This window comes from Palaemon carinicauda, chromosome 33 (genome assembly GCF_036898095.1).
Source record: "Palaemon carinicauda isolate YSFRI2023 chromosome 33, ASM3689809v2, whole genome shotgun sequence".
Taxonomy (NCBI): domain Eukaryota; kingdom Metazoa; phylum Arthropoda; class Malacostraca; order Decapoda; family Palaemonidae; genus Palaemon; species Palaemon carinicauda.
Genome location: NC_090757.1, coordinates 38318971 through 38336470, shown reverse-complemented (window position 1 = coordinate 38336470; position 17500 = coordinate 38318971). Strand labels below are relative to the sequence as shown.

The following is a 17500-nucleotide window of genomic DNA, read 5'->3' as shown; positions in this document are numbered from 1 at the left end:
ATATGTATAACTAATGAAAAAGTGGCGGCTGTAACGATGGGATTTTTTGGGGGGATCAGTCTAAGAGCGCCAATGTTTTGAGTTGGAAGGGAGATTGAGTGTAGTTGTAGTAGGAGAAAAAGATTTTGTTTAGGGAATGCGAAGGTAAATGACAGAGCAAAAGGCTGTTGTTGTTGATGCACTTGGCATAGAGTTCATGAGAATGGAGAAAACTGTAAAGATTTGTTTAGGGAATGCAAAGGTAAATGAGAACAAAAGGCTATGTTGTTGATGCACTTGGCATAGAGTCAATGAAAATGGAGAAAACTCTAAAGATTTGTTTAGGGAATGCAAAGGTAAATGACAGAGTAAAAGGCTATGTTCTTGATGCACTTGGTATAGAGTTCACGGAGATAATGAGAATGGAGGTAACTATGTGAAAATATTTTCGGAATGAGTTGCTGGGAATAGATAGTATTCAGAATATAGTTATATGTACTGTATACCGGAGAAAGAGACTTTTAAGAAAAAACGTAGATGGAAGAGGATATTGATTGTAAAGGTAAGAGGAAGAATGGATAGTGGTACATCCTAGGCTTATAAGGTTTGAGTTTTAGTAAATATAGATGATAATTAAATATGGAGATGAATGTGGAGAAATTTAGCCACAAAAGTAATCAATATTATGGAGTCAAATAAGGTGGGAGGGAGTAGAGGAAATTATTATTATTATTATTATTATTATTATTATTATTATATTTCGGGAGTAGACCCTCTTTTAAGCAGGTTTTATTGAAAGTGATTGCTGCCTCAGTGGCGTTAATTTTGTAATTAACTTTTTCTATTGTTCTTATTATCGTTTTCTCTTCATTGCTACAATCCACCAGTAACTGGGAAAGGGACATATTATCATTAGGAAGGTGATGAAGACCATATCATTCACAATTCATCTTTGATATATCACAACACTATGAAAGTACAGATAATACGTACAAAGTATGAAACACTATCACAATGTTAGTGTGCACAAAGTAACGGTCACTCATGTACAAAAATTATAAATTTCGTGGAGTTATGTATAACATATCCTTCAACTGGAGGGCTATTCATTAGAGAACACTTTGCCAACGGACTGGTAAGAGATCTGATAGTCTTCGCACTCGATTGAATTCACTTTATTCGTGTATTTTTGTTTTGAGTTGGAGGCATTCATTTGGGCCATGTGGCGCCTTATTTAGAGTCATACGCTAAGCTGGAATCACACTAGGCTTTTCCGTTACTGCCCAAAATGGAAAACACGAGAGCTTGTTGCTCCAAATATTTGCTTCCCAACTGGACGGGAAGCAGCGAACTTGACTTTGGATGTAAACAAACAAGATGGCTGCTGCAGATAGGACGTGGTTTTTGCTTGGCAATCTTGAACCCAACAAGCCTCAATAAATAATAAATATCTGTTTTGTTCTTCTGGTAATTGTCGGATTCTTTAATTCACGTAATATAACGATAATTCATATTACTGAAACAGTTAAAAAATTTCTGGGCGCCATGATGATATTAGCTGATCGGTTTTGTTCAACTTTTTCCTAAGTTCTCTTCGAACCGTGAGATCGTAGTGTGACGCTGCAACACTTTCGCTCGCAAACATCGGCTGGAGGTTCGCGAAAACCTCGAGCAAGAAGTGACTATTATTATTATTATTATTATTATTATTATTATTATTGTTATTATTATTATTATTATTATTATTATTATTATTATTATTATTATTACTTGCTAAGCTACAACCCAAGTTGGAAAAGCAGGATGCTATAATCCCAGGGGCTCCAAAACGGAAAATAGCCCAGTGATTCCAGCATTATGGGCAAAATTATACGCGCATTGATATTACAAGTCAAAGTTACGGACTGCAAGTGCGCAAGAGCCCGTGCCTGGCTGTAAGGGCCAAGGCAATCTGAAACAACAAGTCAAAGTAAACATTGGTAGTGGTATTGTACGCAGGGTTAAAACTTACAAGGTAATTACCTTAGTTTGAGGTTATTTTCATCGTTTCATGGTAATTTTCAAGGTAATACTAAGGTAATTTCGGGTTTACTAGCTTCAAATCTAAGGAAATTGGAAAAAATTAAGGTAATCTAAGGTAAAAAGCAGCAACATGGTCAAGTTTAAACTCTGATCGTACGTGAATATTATGCAGTCTTTTAAAAGTATCTTCGGCGAAAGAAAGAATGGGTTTTGGTGAAGGGTATCTTAGGATGTTAAAAAATATAAAGAATAATTACAGATGCTACTTGAATAAACATGAATTGATTTTCCCTTTATTTTATTTTCCTCGACAGAATTGGAGCTGCTTTGATCAGAGAAGTCCTCACAGCTGTCTAATAATGAGAAAAAGTCTGGTGAATATCATTAATACCTTATTATTTTTAATGTTGCTTATTATTATTATTATTATTATTATTATTATTATTATTATTATTATTATTATTATTATTATTATTGCTAGCTAAGCTACAACCCTGGTTGGATAAAATATATTTATTTTTTAGTTTACTTTCTATTTTGTATTTTTCCTTCATTGATGTTTATGGTGATTTTTTGCCTCCAAACAACAAATTAATTAGGACTGGTCCTTGGAGAGCCATATCTCTCTCTCTCTCTCTCTCTCTCTCTCTCTCTCTCTCTCTCTCTCTCTCTCTCTCTCTCTCTCTCTCTCTCTCTCTCTCTCTATTGTTCAAAGATGCTTTATGATATTTGTTATAGTTATTTGTTAGATATATAGATATATAGAAAAAGTTCAAACTCGCAGCAAATGTTTTTTTATGTTGAACAGGCTTATACAAATCCTTTTATAGTTTATATATCAAATATCTGTCTTAATGTTTTTTTAAATGATTTATTTTAATTTTTCATTACTTCTTACGTTTGTTTATTTCCTTATATCCTTTCGTCACTGGGCTATTTTTCCCTGTTGGAACCCTTGGGCTTATAGCATCTTGCTTTTCCAACTAGGGTTGTAGCTTAGGTAGTAATAATAATGATAATTATGATATGAAAATATTATCAGTAAATCTGTTTTCTTCCACAGAAACTTTATATCATCCTGGTGGTCTTTGGGGTAATTGGCACATTCCACCACATACATAAAAGTGGGAAAATAAAACCGGAAAAAAGCCTTTTTATTTCGTAAGTAATAATTTTCCTATTTGCATTTTTTGAAATACTATGTTCTTAAAAATTCCTTGTAAATTGATACTGTCTTCACATTATTCGGTAAGTTAGAGAGCAAAAGTCAGAAGTATTTGCGAAAAAAATCAGTCTGAAATTGAAAACCTTCATGCTTGTATTGAAGTCCAATTCATTGTGAATTAAATGTGTTCTCGAAGACCCCATTTATACATTGAATCTCTGAAAACATAATGAAATAGTTAAGAATGTGAATTAAATGTTCTCGAAAACCCCATTTAGACATTGAAAATTTGAAAACATAATGAAGTAGTTTTACAGAATGTGAATTAAATTTCTCGAAAACCCAATTTAGACACTGAATCTTTGAAAACATAATGAAGTAGTTTTACAGAATGTGAATTAAATGCTATCGAAAACTCAATTTAGACACTGAATCTTTGAAAACAAAATTAAATAGTTTTACAAAATGTGAATTGAATGTTCTCGAAAACCCAATTTAGACACTAAATCTTTGAAAACATAATGAAGCAGTTCTACAAAATATGAATTAAATGTTCTCGAAAACCCAATTTAGACACTGAATCTTTGAAAACATAATGAAGTAGTTTTACAAAATATGAATTAAATGTTCTCTAAAACCCCATTTAAACATTGAATCTTTGGAAGCAAAATGAAATTGTTTTACAGAAGGTGAATTAAATGTTCTCGAAAACCCCATTTTGACATTGAATCCGTGAAAACAAAATGAAATAGTTTTACAGAAGGTGAATTAAATGTTCTCAAAAACCCCATTTAGACATTGAATATTTGAAAACAAAATGAAATAGTTTTACAGAAGGTGAATTAAATGTTCTCGAAAACCCCATTTTGACATTCAATCTTTGAAAACAAAATGAAATAGTTTTACAGAATGTGAATTAAATGTTCTCGAAAACCCCATTTAGACATTCAATCTTTGAAAACAAAATGAAATAGTTTTACAGAAGGTGAATTAAATGTTCTCGAAAACCCCACTTAGACACTGAATCTTTGAAAACACAAGGAAGTAGTTTTACAGAAGGTGAAATAAATGTTCTCGAAAACCCCACTTAGACACTGAATCTTTGAAAACAAAATGAAATAGTTTTACAGAATGTGAATTAAATGTTCTCGAAAACCCCATTTAGACATTCAATCTTTGAAAACAAAATGAAATAGTTTTACAGAAGGTGAATTAAATGTTCTCGAAAACCCTATTTAGACATTGAATCTTTGAAAACAAAATAAAGTAGTTTTACAGAAGGTGAATTAAATGTTCTCGAAAACCCCATTTAGACTTTGAATCTTTGAAAACAAAATGAAATAGTTTTACAGAAGGTGAATTAAATGTTCTCGAAAACTCCATTTAGACATTCAATCTTTGAAAACAAAATGAAATAGTTTTACAGAAGGTGAATTAAATGTTCTCGAAAACCCTATTTAGACATTGAATCTTTGAAAACAAAATAAAGTAGTTTTACAGAAGGTGAATTAAATGTTCTCGAAAACCCCATTTAGACTTTGAATCTTTGAAAACAAAAGAAATAGTTTTACAGAAGGTGAATTAAATGTTCTCGAAAACTCCATTTAGACATTGAATCTTTGAAAACAAAATAAAGAAGTTTTACAGAATGTGAATCAAATGTTCTCGAAAACCCCATTTAGACATTGAATCTTTGAAAACAAAATGAAATAGTTTTAAAGAATGCGAATTAAATGTTCTCGAAAACCCCACTTAGACACTGAATCTTTGAAAACACAAGGAAGTAGTTTTTAAGAATGTGAATTAAATGTTCTCGAAAACCCCATTTTGATATTGAATCTTTAAAAAAAAAATGAAATAGTTTTAAAGAATGTGAATTAAATGTTCTCGAAAACCACATTTAGATATTGAATCTTTGAAAACAAAATGAAATAGTTTTACTGAATGTGAATTAAATGTTCTAGAAAAACCCATTTAGACATTGAATCTTTGAAAACAAAATGAAATAGTTTTACAGAATGTGAATTAAATGTTCTCGAAACCCCCATTTAGACATTGAATCTTTGAAAACAAAATGAAATAGTTTTACAGAATGTGAATTAAATGTTCTCGAAAACCCCACTTAGACACTAAATCTTTGAAAACACAAGGAAGTAGTTTTAAAGAATGTGAATTAAATGTTCTCGAAAACCCCACTTAGACACTGAATCTTTGAAAACACAAGGAAGTAGTTTTAAAGAATGTGAATTAAATGTTCTCGAAAACCCCATTTAGACATTGAATCTTTGAAAAAAAAATGAAATAGTTTTAAAGAATGTGAATTAAATGTTCTCGAAAACCACATTTAGATATTGAATCTTTGAAAACAAAATTAAATAGTTTTATAAAATATGAATTGAATGTTCTCGAAAACCCAATATAGACGTTGTTGAGTCTTTGAAAACAAAGTGAAGTAGTTTTTACAAAATATGAAGTAAATGTTCTCGAAAACCCAATTTAGACACTGAATCTTTGAAAACAAAATGAAGTAGTTTTACAAAATATGAATTAAATGTTCTCGTAAACCCAATTTAGACATTGAATCTTTGAAGACATAATGAAGTAGTTTTACAAAATATGAATTAAATGTTCTCGAAAACCCCATTTAGGCACTGAATCTTTGAAAACATAATGAAGTAGTTTTACAAAATGTGAATTAAATGTTCTCGAAAACCCCATTTAGACACTGAATCTTTGAAAACATATTGGAGTATTTTTCAGAATGTGAATTAAATGTTCTCGAAAACCCAATTTAGACATTGAATCTTTGAAAACATAATGAAATAGTTAAGAATGTGAATTAAATGTTCTCGAAAACCCAATTTAGACATTGAATCTTTGAACACATAATGAAATAGTTAAGAATGTGAATTAAATGTTCTCGAAAACCCAATTTAGACATTGAATCTTTGAAAACATAATGAAGTAGTTTTTAAGAATGTGAATTAAATGTTTTCGAAAACACAATTTAGACATTGAATGTCCCCCAGGAATGACAAAGGCAACCGTAACTATGTTGGTTCCTTTAAATTCTTTCCGGGAGTGTTATCCGACGAAGTCACAACAGAGGAGCCTGTGAAAACTTCCATTTCTCCACCAATATGGAATATTTCTAGCAGTAGTTTGTTGCCTCTGAGAGGAATTGGCGATTCTTTTTTGCCCTTCGATGAACTAAATGCAACCCACTTCGACACGGCACCAAATAATGTTACGGTTGAGAGCTCGGTCAAGAATTTCTCAGAGGCTGGAGAAAATGGGAAGGTCCCTCTCAAGAAGATAGTATTTTGGAATGAGGTGAGTGGATTTCATTCATTGGGAGGGGGGGGGGGGGGGATTTATACTTGAAGCTAGTGAAGTACTGTAGAAATTTTTTTATTTCTTTTGTTAAAGCGAGGTGATATACTTTTGGAAGGGTCTCTTATTTTCGTATATTTTTCTAATGGTATTTGCATATTACTGATAGTCGAGTTTTTCTTTGGAATTAAGGCCTTGTTTTATTTCAGGCCTTGGGGGGCGGGGGGGGGGGGCGGGGGATTCATACATAAAGCCAGTGAAGTACTGTACAGATATTTTTTTCTCTTTTTTTTTTCAAAAGCGAGTTAATTTACTTTTGGAATGAACTCTTATTTTCGTATATTTTTCTTTAAGGCCAGTGAAGAACTAGAAATTTTTTTTTCTCTTTTTCTTTTTTTTAAATTTAATTTTGGAATGGTCTCTTATTTTCATATATTTTTCACAATTCATTTGCATAATACTGATACTCCTTTTTCTTTAGAATTAAATACTCCTTTAATTTCAAGCTTTGGCTTGACATGAATTATTAAAATATTCAAAGTCATTAAATGTATTTTTTTTGTAGCTAGCACTTCATATAAGAATTAGTTGTATTGCGATATGCTATTCTCTTGTGATTAACCAACCAGGTTTATATTTCACGCAAAAAAAGGTTTCTATTATTTTGTTTGTTTTTAGTTATTTTTATATGAATTCTAAACAATTAATTTATTGTAAAAAATATAACAATGCGTTAAATAAAATAAACATACACCAAATATTTTTTGTAACTAATTTAATCATAACAATTCTCTTCGTCATCGGCCATCAAAAAAATATTATAGAAATTAATGTTTACTAGTGAATGTGTACCAAATAACGTAAAATAAGAAGAGGTATCTAACGTACGATTATGACTAATATTCTTATTGAACATTATATAATCCAAAACACTAGATATATTTATCGTATTATTTGCATGACTGGCCAGACAGTATTTCAGTGGATCCTTCTCTCTGGTTATGGTTCACTTTCCCTTTGCCTACACACACTGAATAGTCTGGCCTATTCATTACAGATTCTCCTTTGTCCTCATACACCTGACAACACTAAGATTAACAAACAATTCTTCTTCACTCAAGGGGTTAACTATTGCACTGTATTTGTTCAGTGGCTACTTTCCTCTTGGTAAGCAGCTCTTCTAGGAGAAGGACACTCCAAAATCAAACCGTTGTTCTGTAGTCTTGGGTAGTACCGTAGCCTCTGTACCATGGTCTTCCACTGTATTGGGTTAGAGTTCTCTTGCTTGAGGGTACACTCGGGCACACTATTCTATCTTATTTCCCTTCTTGTTTTGTTAAAGTTTTAATAGTTTATATAGGAAATATTTATTCTAATGTTGTCACTGTTCTTAAGATATTTTATTTTTCCTTTTTTCCTTTCCTCACTGAGCTATTTTCCATGTGGGGGCTCCGGGGCTTATACCATCCTGCTTTTACAACTAGGATTGTAGCTTAGCAAGTAATAATAATAATAATAATAATAATAATAAATGTATTTTTCTATTGCCTGTTTAATTTCTCCATCAGTTTTATGTTGTTTCACACAAAAACAGGTCTTTGGTAACAAACACTTCTACTTTGGCTTTGGTCGAGATCCTTTCATTGAGGCTAAGTGTCGCGTTAACACTTGCTTCGCTACAGGGAACCGCACCTTGTTTCCCCTGGAGGAAATTGATGCATTAATCTGGCACGCCAGGTCAGACGACAAATCTCTCCCTCCCCAGAGGTAGGTGCCTTTGAGAAATGCCTTTTTCATATAGTCTTATTCAATGAGCTATTATCATGAACATTATATATATACTATATATATATATATATATATATATATATATATATATATATATACAGTATATATGTATATATAATATATATATATATATACTGTATATATATATATATATATATATATATATGTGTGTGTATATGTATATATATATATATATATAATATATATATGTATATATAATTTATATATAATATATATATATATATATATATATATATATGTATATATATATATATGTATATATATGTATATATATACATTATATGTTAATATGATTGGGGAATACTGTAAGAACTTAAGATTTGCAGATGATATAGTTATTTTTAGTGAATCATGGAAAGAATTGCAAAAGATGAGAGGAGATTTGAATAGAGATATTAGAAATGTGGGCCTGAAAATGAATATGAGTAAAACTAAGATAAAACTATAGAGATTGTTTAGGACAGGGAGTAAGTGTTTCCCCAAGACATGATACCTAAATTAAAAGACGGATAAGCATGGAACGGAAAGCTTTTGGAAAACAAGATGAGATTATGAAAATTAAAATGCCGCTCTCTCGAAAAAGTAAAGTATTTAATGAGATGGTTCTACTTGTTTTATCGTATGTATCAGAAACGTGGAGCTTACTAATGCCTTAGAACATAAGCTAGTTTCAACTCAAAGAGCTATGGGAAGAATAATGATGGGAATAACACTAAGAGAAAGAAGGAGAGCAACATGGATACGAGAGCAAACTAAAGTAGAGGATATTCTAACATGTAAGAAAAAGAAATGGACATGGTCAGGACATGTAATGAGAATGACAGATAATAGATGGGCATTAAGAATAACACAATGGGACCCTAGAAATAGCAAAAGAGGCAAGGGGAGGAAGAAAGGACGATGGATTGATGAGGTAAGAAAATTTGCGGGCATTGACTGGTATAGAAAGACCATTAAACAGACGATAGTGTAAAAACATGTTTGAGGCCTTTGTCTTAGTTATGGCTGATATATATATATATATATATATATATATATATATATATATATATATATATATTTAAATATGTTTGTATGTATATATATATATATATATATATATATATATATATATTACATACATATATATATATATATATATATATATATATATTACATACATACATATATATATATATATATATATTATATATATATATATATTACATACATACATATATATATATATATATATATATATATATATATATATATATATATATATATATATATATTGAGGTAGGTCGTTGCTCATGGCGAGCTTCAGATATAGAATAAATGGGAGAACGTAGAGTCTGGACAACATCTCTCATGTTTATTGATGCCGACGTTTCGGGGCTCATCCCATTATCAAGGCTAAAAAAGACATAAAATATTGTAAGCAAAGCTCAGTAAAAACATAATTCAATATAAATTACAAACCAGTTTGAAATTAAAGTTATATGCATAGATACAAGTAAATACATGAAATAAAATTAAATTAAGTAAAAGAAAAGTATCTTATAAATGAAATACACAAATAATGATAAAATTTTCTTAGAATACCTTTCTTGACTAAACCAGAGAACTGAGTGACTATTTGAAGGACAGCATTGAAAAAGAAAAGTCCATAATTGCCGGCTTAAGCGATGTGGAGGGGAACAGAGGATAATTGGCTGTTCAGTTGAGGAGTGTGTTCTTTAATTACTAACGACTCTAATACATTTGGCATTTCATTTAGTTGTATGTTCTCGGATGGCTGAGAACTCTGAAGTGTTGAGCCCACATCCAGTTCTATGGCTAACTCCCTGATGAGCATCTAGTCTTTTTGTGGAACCCACATAATTTTCCGAGATTACATCTCCGACAAGTAAACATATAGACCACTGAAGAATGCATTAGATCGGGGAGAGAATCCTGAAATTTAAACGTGGATCCGACTGTCAATGTATTTTTAAAAATTAGTTTTAAGATCCAGGCTCGGAAAATTGAAAAAGTCATTTTACGATCTTTTCAGTTGTCAGTCACTTTAAATCTAACGAAAAATTACATAGGCAATTTCAGTCCACGATTATTGAAGTTTTATATTCGTTTTATACTTTACCTTTTGTCTGTCATTATTCACAGTGTTATGAACAATCTCTTCAAGTTGTTATTTTCATCCAAGAAATTTTTCATAATTTTGACCATCCTTTACATTCAGATCTTCCTGGACAGTTCCATCCTGTTCATAATACTAGGCAGGCAATTAATTCTAATGGTCAGGCCTTTTCCATTAAGAGGCTCAATACTATACAGTATTGTAAAAGTTTTATTCCAGCTTTGACCAAGTTTTTGAATGATCTTCCTAATCGGGTATTTGAATCAGTAGAACTTCAAAAGTTCAAACTTTCAGCAAATGTTTTTATGATGAACAGGCTGACATAAGTCTTTTTATAGTTTATGTATGCCATATCTGTTTTGATGTCGTTACTGTTTTTAGAATAATTTATTGCTAATTTTTTCTCATTGTTTATATATTTCCTCATTTCCTTTCCTCACTGGGCAATTTTTCACCGTTGGAGTCCTTGGGCTTAAAGCATCTTGCTTTTCCAACTAGGGTTATATCTTGGATAGTAATAATAATATTAATAATAATAATAATAATAATAATACATTTACTTTGTCTTTAGAATATATATATTATGATATTGGTTGCCCAGATAAAAGCTTCAGCATGAGATTAAAAGAAAAGTAATTTCTTTCTTAGTTTCGTAATATAAAAAAAGTAATTTCTTTCTAATTTTCGTAATATAAAAAAGTAATTTCTTTCTTAGTTTCGTAATATAAAAAATTAGTTCCTTTCCAAATTTCGTGATATAAAAAAGTAATTTCTTTCTAATTTTCATAAGATAAAGAAGTGATTTATTTCTAATTTTCGTATTATAAAAAAGTAATTTCTTCCTAATTTTCGTAATATAAAAAAGTAATTTCTTAGTTTCGTAATATAAGAAAGAATTATTCCTTTCTAAATTTCGTGATATAAAAAAAGTAATTTCTTTCTAATTTTCATAATATAAAGAATGATTTCTTTCTAATTTTCGTATTATAAAAAAGTAATTTCTTTCTAAATTTAGTAATAAAAAATAATTTCTTCCTAATTTTCGTAATATAAATAAGTAATTTCTTCCTAATTTTCGTGAAATAAGAATGTAATTTCTAATTTTCGTAATATAAAAAAGTAATTTCTCATTTTCGTAATATAAAAAAGTAATTTTCTAATTTTCGTAGTGTAGAAAACGAAATTTCGTTCTAATTTCCTTAATATAAAAAAGTAATTTCTTTCTAATCTTTGCAATATTAAAAAGTAATTTCTTTCTAATTTTCGTAATATTATAAAGTAATTTCTTTCTAATTTCCGTAATAGAAAAAGTAATTTCTTTCTAGTTTCCGTAATATAAAAAAAATCATTTCTTTCTAATATCCTTAATATAAAAATCTAATTTGTTTCTAATGTCCGTAGTATAAAAACGTATTTTTTTCTAATTCCGGAATATAAAAATTAATTTCTTTCTAATTTTCGTAATATAAAAAGTAATTTCTGTCTAATTTCCGTAATGTAAAAGTAATTACTTTCTAATTTCCGTAATATAAAAGTAATTTCTTTCTAATTTCCGTAATGTAAAAGTAATTACTTTCTAGTTTCCGTAATATAAAAGTAATTTCTTTCTAATTTCCGTAATGTAAAAGTAATTTCTTTCTAATTTCCGTAATATAAAAGTAATTTCCTTCTAATTTTCATAAAATTAACAGGTCACCGCATACCAGATACGTACTTTGGATTCTGGAATCGCCTGCACATATGTATTTTAATTTGAAGAGAATCAAGAATGTCTTCAACTGGACCTTCAATTACAGGCGCGACTCTGATTTCTATCATCCGTAAGTTGAAAAAAAAAATATATATATATATATTTATTTAATCGTTATTTATAGTTTGAATTTAGTCTTGTTAGGTAAGGTGAATTTTATTTCTATTTCCCTCTTTCGTTCATTTTAACCTTGATTATATTAATGTGATTTGAATCTCTCTCTCTCTCTCTCTCTCTCTCTCTCTCTCTCTCTCTCTCTCTCTCTCTCAGTAACACGGTAAATGAGTTCAAGAATTAGTTAGACAAGACCATAAAAACTCTCTAAATGTTCTAACCAAATCGCTCTACCAAAGAGTAAATGGAGTCTCCCCGGCTGGTCTAAAAAGTATTTGAGACCTCCAAAATCCTTGTATCTCTCTCTCTCTCTCTCTCTCTCTCTCTCTCTCTCTCTCTCTCTCTCTCTCTCTCTCTCTCTCTCTCTCTCTCTCAGTAATGCGGTAAACGAGTTCAAGAATAAGTTTGACAATAAGAACTCTAAATTTTCTAACCAAAAAGCTCTGCCTAAGAGCAAATGGAGTCTCCCTGCATGGACTAAAAAGTCTTTGAGACATCCAAAATACTTATAACTCTCTCTCTCTCTCTCTCTCTCTCTCTCTCTCTCTCTCTCTCTCTCTCTCTCTCTCTCTCTCTCTCTCTCTCTCTCTCTCTCTCTCAGTAACACGGTAAACGAGTTCAAGAATAAGTCATACAATATCATACAATATCATCAAATCCCTCTACCGAAGAGCAAACATCCAAAAACCTTGTAACGCTCTGGCATTACCCAAGATTGGGGAACAATGGTTTGATTTTGGAGTGGCCTTCTCCTAGAAGAGCTGACAACCATAATATAAGAGTCTCTTCTACCCTTGCCAAGAGGAAAGTAGACACTGAGCAATTACAGTCCTTTAGTTAACTCCTTAAGCGAAGAAGAATTGTTTGGTAATCTCAAATGTTGTCAAGTGTATGAGGACAGAGGAGAATGTGGAAAGAATAAGCCAGAGTATTCGGTGTATGTGTAGGCAAAGATCTGTAACCAGGGAGAGGGATCCAATATAGTACTTTCTGGCCAGTCAAAGGATCTTATAGCTCTTTAGTAGTAATATGGTGTTTATGAGTTTCTATGAAATGATAATATTTTAAAAACTACTTTATATACACTTGAAAAGTTGCCGTAAAAACGGTAAAAATCCTGGAATAAATGTTGCCAGGCATTTGCCTTTTTAAAAATGGATATATTGACGTAAAGGAGTGATATTACGGTCACCAAATCGTAAAAGATAATAACAAAGTAGGGTAAAATTTGCGGTCACGTGTATTCTACTGAAATACAGCTGAGAACAGTAGATTTTTACGAATAATTTCCGATTAAAATTACGTTTACGTTTTTTCTTTATACAAATAAGGGGTGGTTTGTAATGCTGATTAATAATTTTATTTTAATTTGCAGGTTTGACATAGTTTATCGACGTCGTATACCTAAGGCTATGCCTCTTGATAAGAATTATGCTTCTGGAAAGACTAAGTTAGCTGCCTGGTTTGTCTCGAACTGCAAAACGAAATCTGGCAGAGGAGTGTAAGTAGTGAAATCAAAATATCTTGAAATCATTCATCATTTTCCTTTTTTCAAAGTTCTGTTCTCTTGCTTTAGGGTACATTCGGGCACACTATTCTATCTTTTTTCTCTTCCTTTTGTTTTGTTAAACTTTATATAGTTTATATAGGAGATATTTATTTTAATTTTGTTACTCTTAAAATATTTTATTTTTCCTTGTTTCCTTTCCTCACTGGGCTATTTTCCCTGTTGGAGCCCCTAGGCTTATAGTATCCTGCTTTTCCAACTGTGGTTGTAGCTTAGCAAGTAATAATGATATTAATGATAATCGAATATAATGAAAATCTAATATGGTTATAATAAGAGTTTATCATACTTATTGCATTGTGTTTTTCATCTATCAATAGAATTCTTAGCATTTGATAAAATATCCTGTGTTCATACTTGATTATATTAAGAAAATATTTATATTTTCTCTGATTTTTCTTTATCAATTTGTTTTATCTTTTATTCCTAATATTATCCATAGGATGAAATATTCACTTTGACTTAACATTATGACCTATTTGTCTTTTTGGGTCCAGGTTCCATCCATTCTTTGCTCATATCAAGTTCAGTCTTCCTTTTAGAATATTATAGACAAATGTCAATGATTCTGATTTTTTCATTTAATTTATAAACTTTATAAAACATTACCACGAGGTCGTAACATGTAATACTTCATCCCCCTTTTTCTAGGAATATGTTTAAATTTCTTCTGTAATTATTTTAGAAAGTGCATTTCCACCAAAACTGTTTCATGAGAGAAATTAACCGAGACAGGTTTATAGGTCCAATTCTACGATAGTCACTTTAATATTATGAAGACTATTAGCTGACTTCACCTCTGAGATGATGACAGTAATTAGCATAAATTATTATGTAGAGTTTTAAGTAGACTCTTGGGTGTCATTCTTGTTTACTGGAAGGGAAACTTCTTGACATGTAGATGGAATCATATTCAGGGTTGAACTTTAATAATATGAAGAGTATTAGCTGACTTCACTGCTGAGATGACAGCAATTGACATCAATAATCATATAGGGTTTTAAGTAGACTCTTGGGCCTCATTGTTGACTAACACAGGGTGGGAAAACATCAGTGAAACAAAGTTAAATAATTAAAAAGGATAAACTTAAAGGGAAAACTGATGACATGAAGATGAAATCAAACCATATAGGGTTTTAAGTAGACTCTTGGGTCTCATTCTTGACTAACACAGGGTGGGAAAACATCAGCGAAACAAAGTTAAATAATTAAAAAGGATAAACTTAAAGGGAAAACTGATGACATGAAGATGAAATCAAACTCAAGGTTGAATGATTCAAAGTTTTTTATTGGTTATGCAGGATTGCTTTTACACACCGTTATAAATGAGATTCTTAACACCTGCATGAAATAAAATTTTTAATGCGTTTTTTTGAAAGTGTTTTTGGAATTGATACTTTTCGGTAAAGCAGGATGATGCGGTTAGTGCTACAGCAAAATTAAAGACTACAAAATAAAATGCTTCGTAATGAGATGGTGAAAACGTAAAATATATCATGTTTTCAGGTGACTTACAGTACAATATCATGATATATTTTTCAGAACATTATGTTTGTGAATAAACTTGATCACTGTAGTAAGACGGGAGCATCAAGATTAAAATAAAGGCAATAGTCTCAGTTTCTTGTTACTTCAGTGAATAATCTCTCTCTCTCTCTCTCTCTCTCTCTCTCTCTCTCTCTCTCTCTCTCTCTCTCTCTCTCTCTCTCTCTCTCTCTCTCTCTCTCTTGCATGTCATGATTAATTGAAAATTTGTAAATCTTATCCTAAGGAATACAAATTTACTGTACTGTACATTCATAAAGTAGTTTACACACTTTAGTGGCCTTGTTAGATGCTCAAAAAAACTATCGGTCAAAGCAAGTTAATATTATAATACTGAAGGCATATTTGGTCTGGATTATGGTATTATTATTATTTTTATTACTAGCCAAGCTACAACCCTAGTTGGAATAACAAGATGCTATAAGCCCAAGGGCTCCAACAGGGAAAAATAGCACAGTGAGGAAAGGAAATAAATAAATGATGAGAATAAATTAACAATATATCATTCTAAAAACAGTAACAGCGTCAAAGCAGATCTGTCCTATATAAACTATTAATGTCAAAAACATATATGTCATATATAAACAATAAAAAGACTCATGTCAGCCTGGTCAATGATTGAATACTTCACGATGTTATTCACTTTTAAAGGAATATGGATGTAAGGGTGGCAGTTTAAAGGTTTAAATGTTGCTCATGAATAGCAGAGGCAAGGGACATGACATTGACATAGCCAGCAGGACAATGCCCTAGAGACTGACCATATTGCTTATGATCAGCGCCCAAGCCCCATCTCCACCCAAGCCAGGACCAAGGAGGGCCAGGCAATTGCTGCTGATGACTTAACAGATAAACCTATAGTCTCCCCAAATCCCCTAACATTAGCTCACAAGGATGGTAAGGTTGTAGACACTAAGGACGTTACCAATTAGGCCACAACAACCCTTATAAGTATGAGTATTGGCAGTTGGAAAATGAGGTTTCAGACTTATCTTCTCTAAGTCCTTTCGAAGACATGAAGGATAGCTCAATAAAAGGAGACCTACAGTATTGGATTCTTTTTATTATTATTATTATTATTATTATTATTATTATTATTATTATTATTATTATTATTATTTTTATTTCTGAGGGTTCAGATTTGAAAAATTTGTAGGCTCTACTCCTCAGGTTCTCCAGCTTTGTACGCTTATTATTATTATTATTATTATTATTATTATTATTATTATTATTATTATTATTATTATTATTATTATTATTTCAGGGGTTCATATTTGAAAATTTGCAGGCTATACTCCTTAGGATCTCCATCTTTGTACGCTTTTGTATTTACATTGGTATTTTCCCCAATACTAATAGGATCTATTTTGATATGCTTAGGTTAGTTGGAACGCTTCAAAAATGGATTAAGATCGATGTATACGGAAAGTGCGGGACGCTTTCATGCACCAAGAAACATGGCTATGGTCAGTGCTACGACTTGCTGGAACGGGACTACAAGTTCTACTTTGCTTTTGAGAACACCCTCTGCAAGGATTATGCAACGGAAAAAATATTCAACGTTCTTCGGTGAGTCACTGCTTTTGATTATGTTTTTCTCAGTTGTTTGAACTAGCAGACTAATAATTATAGCAAACTTAATGTGTTGCATATATTTCCTGTTTTTACATTACCACTTGAATAGGTAGAACTTCAAAAGTTTAAAGTTGCAGGAAAGGTTTTTATGTCTTTTTATAGTTTATATATGAAATATCTGTTTTAATGTTGTTACTGATTTTAGAATTTTATGTTATTTTTTTCTCATATCGTTTATTAATTTCCTTATTTCTTTTCCTCACTGGGCTATTTTTCTTTATTGGAGCCCTTTGGCTTATAGCATCTTGCTTTTCCAACTAGGGTTGTAGCTTAGCTAATAATGATAATAATGATAATAATAATAATAATAATAATAATAATAATAATAACAATAATTATAATAATAATAATTGTAATAATAATAATAATAATAATAATAATAATAACGTGGAAAATTTAAGGTTGTTTGTATGCCGATGTGAACCTACATAGAAAAGGAACTTAATAATTTGTTTATTAGAC

The 17500-nt window shown here is 30.8% G+C and overlaps 1 protein-coding gene across 1 annotated transcript in view; it reads left to right on the top strand.

Annotated features, from left to right (window-relative positions):
• LOC137626305 (alpha-(1,3)-fucosyltransferase C-like) overlaps window positions 1–17500 on the top strand; it is a 22831-nt gene that overhangs the window by 1253 nt on the left and 4078 nt on the right. Inside the window, exons 2-8 of the mRNA XM_068357376.1 lie at window positions 2316–2375; window positions 3065–3162; window positions 6196–6499; window positions 8094–8266; window positions 12119–12247; window positions 13667–13792; window positions 16784–16972. Coding sequence (XP_068213477.1) covers window positions 2361–2375; window positions 3065–3162; window positions 6196–6499; window positions 8094–8266; window positions 12119–12247; window positions 13667–13792; window positions 16784–16972 — 1034 coding nt within the window. The 5' untranslated portion in view covers window positions 2316–2360. The remainder of the gene's footprint in view (window positions 1–2315; window positions 2376–3064; window positions 3163–6195; window positions 6500–8093; window positions 8267–12118; window positions 12248–13666; window positions 13793–16783; window positions 16973–17500) is intronic.